The sequence below is a fragment of the Asparagus officinalis genome, chromosome 2, assembly GCF_001876935.1.
Source record: "Asparagus officinalis chromosome 2, Aspof.V1, whole genome shotgun sequence".
NCBI lineage: Eukaryota > Viridiplantae > Streptophyta > Magnoliopsida > Asparagales > Asparagaceae > Asparagus > Asparagus officinalis.
In genome coordinates this window covers 9,049,882-9,054,641 of record NC_033795.1, presented here as the reverse complement: position 1 = coordinate 9,054,641, position 4,760 = coordinate 9,049,882, and the positions used below count along the sequence as shown (strand labels likewise).

Genomic DNA, 4,760 nt, shown 5'->3' with positions numbered 1-4,760 from the left:
CTCTATCTATATATATATATATATATATATATATGAGATTAATGGAGGTCATTGACATAGGAGGGGATTTCCTCCTATGGAGCTGATGTGGTCAGATCTCAGCCACAGATCTGATTTCAGTGGATGTAAGAAATCAGAGGGAATTTTGCAAATGAGCCCTCCACTTGAGATTAGCGTAGAACAGCTGTCAATGACCTCAAAAACCCTTCCCCGTAATTAACACCCAGATCCCCTCCTCCCATCGTCCCTCTCCCATGCCGAATACTCTCCCTCCTCCTTCCTCTGTCGACGCCGATGCCGATGACGTCATTGACACGTCGAACACCGACGCCCCCTCCTCCTCCCACCTCTCGCTGTCAAGACCTCCCCCGTGATCTACACCCATATCCCCAATTTCACATCCCCCCGTTGATGACCGAGCTCCTCCTGCTGTCGACGCCGAGCTCCTCCCTCATCGTAAAACTCCCCCGCTGTCGACTTCGACGCTGATCCCGACGCCGAGCTCCTCCCCCGTGCTCCTCCATCGTCGAAGATCGAGCTCCTCCCTCGACGCCGACGTTGAGCTCCTCCCTCATCGACGACGAGTTCCTCCCTCCTCTCCGAGCTTCCCCGCTGTCGACGCTGACCCCGACGCCGAGCTCCTCCCCCGTGCTTCTCCCTCATTGAAGACCGAGCTCCTCCTTCGACGCCGACGCTGAGCTCCTCCCTCGTCGATGCATTTGAGCAAATATTTGAAGACCGAGCTCCTCCTTCGACGCCGACGCTGAGCTCCTCCCTCGTCGATGCATTTGAGCAAATATTCAGAGGTATAATTTCCAAACTACTTCGTAGTTAATCGATCTGTAGATGCATAAGTGGACGTTATATTCCTTATTCAGATTGTTAATCATGTTTTCCCTTCATTGGAGATGCCAGGTATGTATGCGCAACCCCTTTTTGTATTTGTCAAATGTATATTGAATCGAGTAAATACGATGAATCGCTTTACAGTAATCACATCTCTACTCTCATGTCATGGTCACATGAACTTGGAAAGAATAAATCCTTTTGTGATATCGTGAAGGATTCTTTTTCTATTTGTTTATTTGGCGAGTTCGAGGTGAGTGCTCCAGAAATAGGTTCTTTGGACTTCATTTGATATGTACGCAATCATGTTAGTGAGATTGCTCTAGAAGTTTCTTTCTGGTTAAAGAAATAAGTTTCACTGCAAACCTTAATGAGATTTAAAATTTAGTCAACTTTTACAGTCTCGGACGAACTGTCAGTAATTTTTTAGTTTTAGAAGTTTTAGGGGGTTGCACAGGATGCTGTCATTTTCTAATGTGATTATGACTTTATGTTGGATGCGGATAAATATCTAAGTTAGTAAATCATCAGATACAACATGAACAATGAATAGGAAAGTTTCTTTTAACTTTTTTTAATGGAAAAGTTTCTTTTAACTTAAATAAGCACAAAAGTGTTCAGTCCATTTTGCAAATTTCTTTTGTACAAAAACACGGGGAAAAGAAACCAAAGTCTATTGTCACTCAAAGGATCCATGAAATTGGGAAAGAAATTTATTACACACAGCGCATGAAATTTTCAGTCATCTTGTGCAAAAACTCATTGCTTACACAAACATGTTCTATCCCAATGAGAAAGTAAAGGTGAAAGCTGATAACCAATGTTTTATATAAGATTAGTTCCAGTTGCTAATGTTTCTTATATAATACTTAGAAGGGGTTTTTGTTTATTCAAGATGCAATTTTTTATAATCAGCTGATAACTCACTCTTAAGGCAAATGTAACGTATCCCTTTGCAGTAACCATGTCTCAAGTGATGGACACATGCACGTGGAAAATACTAATCAATTTGTGTATCTTCTGGGATATTTATTATTTAGCTATTGCCGTTTTCTACGTGAGTGCTCCAGAAATAGATTGTTTTAGACTTCCTTGGTACCTATGGAATGATGTTAGCCAGATTGCTTTAAAAGGTTCTTTCTAGTTAAAGTAAATAAATTATCTGCGAATTGGAAAACGGATTAATTTTTTTTGTCAATTTAGTAGTTTTATGGGGTTGTATGTAATCTAATTAAACAGACAAGAAGAACAGTATCTCAATATGCACTTGTTTGGGCGACAAGCTTAGGTGGAATGACAACTCACGAGGTAAATTTTTTTTTGTAACATATATATACAAGTTCTTGCTTCCTTTCAGGATCCCCTGAAAATTTTATCCAATTGCAGTATCACTATGTACACCTTTCCAAATTTTCTTGCCTTAAAAATCCTTATTCTTTTTCAAGTTGAGTACTGGGGCGATGTTATCTTATATATAGTTGTCTAGACTACTAGAGTCTAAACTTTGATGCTCAATGTATGCTTGTGAGCTTTAAATGGGAAGTGTGTATCTCGAGTCCTTTGTGGTTTACTCATGTACACATCACTATCGGATCTTCTCCAGACCTTGACATAATATTTTAATGATAGTTCACATATTATGTGCACTCAATCTCAAACATATATCAAAGGAAACTTCTTCTGTTTTATATACAAGGCCGCTTTGAGATACTGTCAATCTCTGGCCTATTGACAAAGAGCATTGGTCCAGGCAGCAAAATTGATGGGCTAACTATCATGCTAGCAGGACCTAATGGCAAGGTCTTTGGAGGTCGTCTGAGCGGCCTTCTCATTGTTGCCTCCTCTGTTCAGGTCTGTCTCCTTTCAAGTATCTCATTATATGCTTTCAATTTCTTATCAGATTTCTGCGAATATTATCATACCATTTATCTCTCTCTATCAGCATTGTGTATCTCGCGCTAATGTTAACTTGGAAAATATTTCTCTCTGCAGGTGATCATTGGCAGTTTCGCCTCTGATTGTCATCAGGAGCCATTGATGGGAGCAAAAAAATTGAAGCTAACAAGTGTGGTCAACCATTCAAGGAACCAGCTAGATTTTCCCTTGAGTGCCTCAGGAGCAAAGGAGAAAGTAGGAAGGAAAAAAAAGGAGCCCGTGTATGATCGCATATAGTAGTAGATCTTTTATATAATCAATTGTTGGAGGGATAGTAAAGGCATCTTTCAATGCAAATTGTAAATTCTCTGTACATGAGTTTTTTGTGTGTGAAAAATTCTTCTTTGTTACATCATAATATCAGAGTTCATTCTTATGACATTTGATACTGTCCAAAGTTTAGTAGTACAAAGTTTCCAATAGCTCAAGTTTGCATTCCATATATACAAAAAGATTAGTAAAATTATGTTTGCCAGCAATCACTAGCTCTATGTGCATCAGCCATGTTGATAAGAGTGTAGTAGGAGAAGCATCCTCTTCATCAGTGAATGATGTTGTTCGTTGTTTGATTAGCTTTCTAGTTGACTATCCTCAACCTAATCAGGTAGAAGCAAAGTGTACTCATGAGAACATTTGTTCTCTTCTCACTTGATAAATTTCTACTCTCGGACGGTCACATTTATAATTCATTGCCGTCCATGAACATCTCCTTTCATCAAGAATTACAAGCACACATAATACGTATATACAAGATCCCAAAATAGCCACAGATGCAAACACTTCATGAATACACACATTAAACAATTTCACCATAAACACATTTAGAAGAAACTAGCAGAGATTTCTAACACCAGGTTACATCATCCAAAGTTACAATCAGGTGTTCTCACAAATTAGAGTCATTTTCATGTTTCAAAACAAAAAAAAGTTACAACCAAAGTTATTGTCGATACATGTAGACTGAGATCCAAGATACTTAAATGCTTAAATAACATTATGCTCCAGCAACCTGTGCTCCAACAACCTGGGGGAAACTTCAGCTGGTTGACTCGTCATCCTACAAGGGATATATAACAAGGCATTACGAGATAATGGCAGTTCATCAAAAAATAGAGTAATCAGAGTTTCACATTAAGGCAATATTTTGGTTTACTGCAGCTTTATTTCAAAATATAAGTGTACGAGTGCAATTGCAAAAATGCTCACCAAGGAGTTGTTCGAACACGCAACAGGCTCCAAAAATGCTCTGACATGCTCCAAAGTTACAACCAGGTGTTCTCGTAGCCGTGAAACATTGGCAATGAGGTAGCAATAATCAATATACTAGTGATATTCATGTCATGCATTAAATAATCTTCTTCAAATTTTATCCTCAACCAAAAGAATTAAATTCAATCACAGCTAATAATTCCAAAGAACATGATAATTATTCAGAAAATTCAATCACAGCTAATAATCACAGAATTAGCAATAATCCGACGTTTTAAGACCGATGGCTTACCTCAGAAAAATTTTCAGAAAGATTGGTTCTTTGGAGTGAAACACTTTGATTTTCGAAGAGATTGTCGAGGCTGGGTGTTGGAGAGATCGCCATCAATAATTCGAAGAGAGAGTCCGGCGTAGACGGGGGAGGAGCTCGGCCTGGAAACAAGTATAAATGATATTACAAAGGAAATTATCTAATCCTGGATAGCTAGTGTACAAGAACCAACATCTCCAATGAAGGGAAAACATGATTAACAATCTGAATAAGGAATATAACGTCCACTTATGCATCTACAGATCGATTAACTACGAAGTAGTTTGGAAATTATACCTCTGAATATTTGCTCAAATGCATCGACGAGGGAGGAGCTCAGCGTCGGCGTCGAAGGAGGAGCTCGGTCTTCAACGAGGGAGAAGCACGGGGAAGGAGCTCGGCGTCGGGGTCAGCGTCGACAGCGGGGAAGCTCGGAGAGGAGGGAGGAACTCGTCGTCGA

General features: G+C 39.6%; 2 protein-coding genes and 1 long non-coding RNA gene across 6 annotated transcripts in view; 1 reads left to right on the top strand and 2 right to left on the bottom strand.

The window, feature by feature from the left end:
- LOC109830796 (ankyrin repeat-containing protein At5g02620-like) overlaps window positions 1–4,760 on the bottom strand; it is a 16,161-nt gene that overhangs the window by 2,033 nt on the left and 9,368 nt on the right. The gene's annotated exons all lie outside the window — the stretch shown is intronic.
- On the top strand, window positions 199–3,165 carry LOC109830161 (AT-hook motif nuclear-localized protein 10-like). Of its 4 annotated transcripts, XM_020397333.1 has the most exons (6): window positions 199–727; window positions 797–806; window positions 879–915; window positions 2,086–2,154; window positions 2,543–2,697; window positions 2,839–3,165. In XM_020397333.1, exons 1-6 carry the CDS (start codon window positions 714–716, stop codon window positions 3,016–3,018), a joined length of 465 nt encoding a protein of 154 aa, XP_020252922.1. In that variant the 5' UTR covers window positions 199–713; the 3' UTR covers window positions 3,019–3,165. The 4 variants fall into 4 exon arrangements, with proteins under 4 accessions (XP_020252922.1, XP_020252923.1, XP_020252925.1 ...); XM_020397334.1 differs by lacking the exon at window positions 199–727 and having other exon boundaries at window positions 732–806; window positions 2,597–2,697; XM_020397336.1 differs by lacking the exons at window positions 199–727; window positions 2,086–2,154 and having other exon boundaries at window positions 732–806; window positions 2,597–2,697.
- LOC109830162 lies at window positions 3,566–4,754 on the bottom strand. Its single transcript, XR_002244215.1, has 3 exons — window positions 4,598–4,754; window positions 3,988–4,422; window positions 3,566–3,838 (listed from the first exon to the last, which is right to left on the bottom strand). It is a non-coding gene; the product is annotated as an uncharacterized LOC109830162 (long non-coding RNA).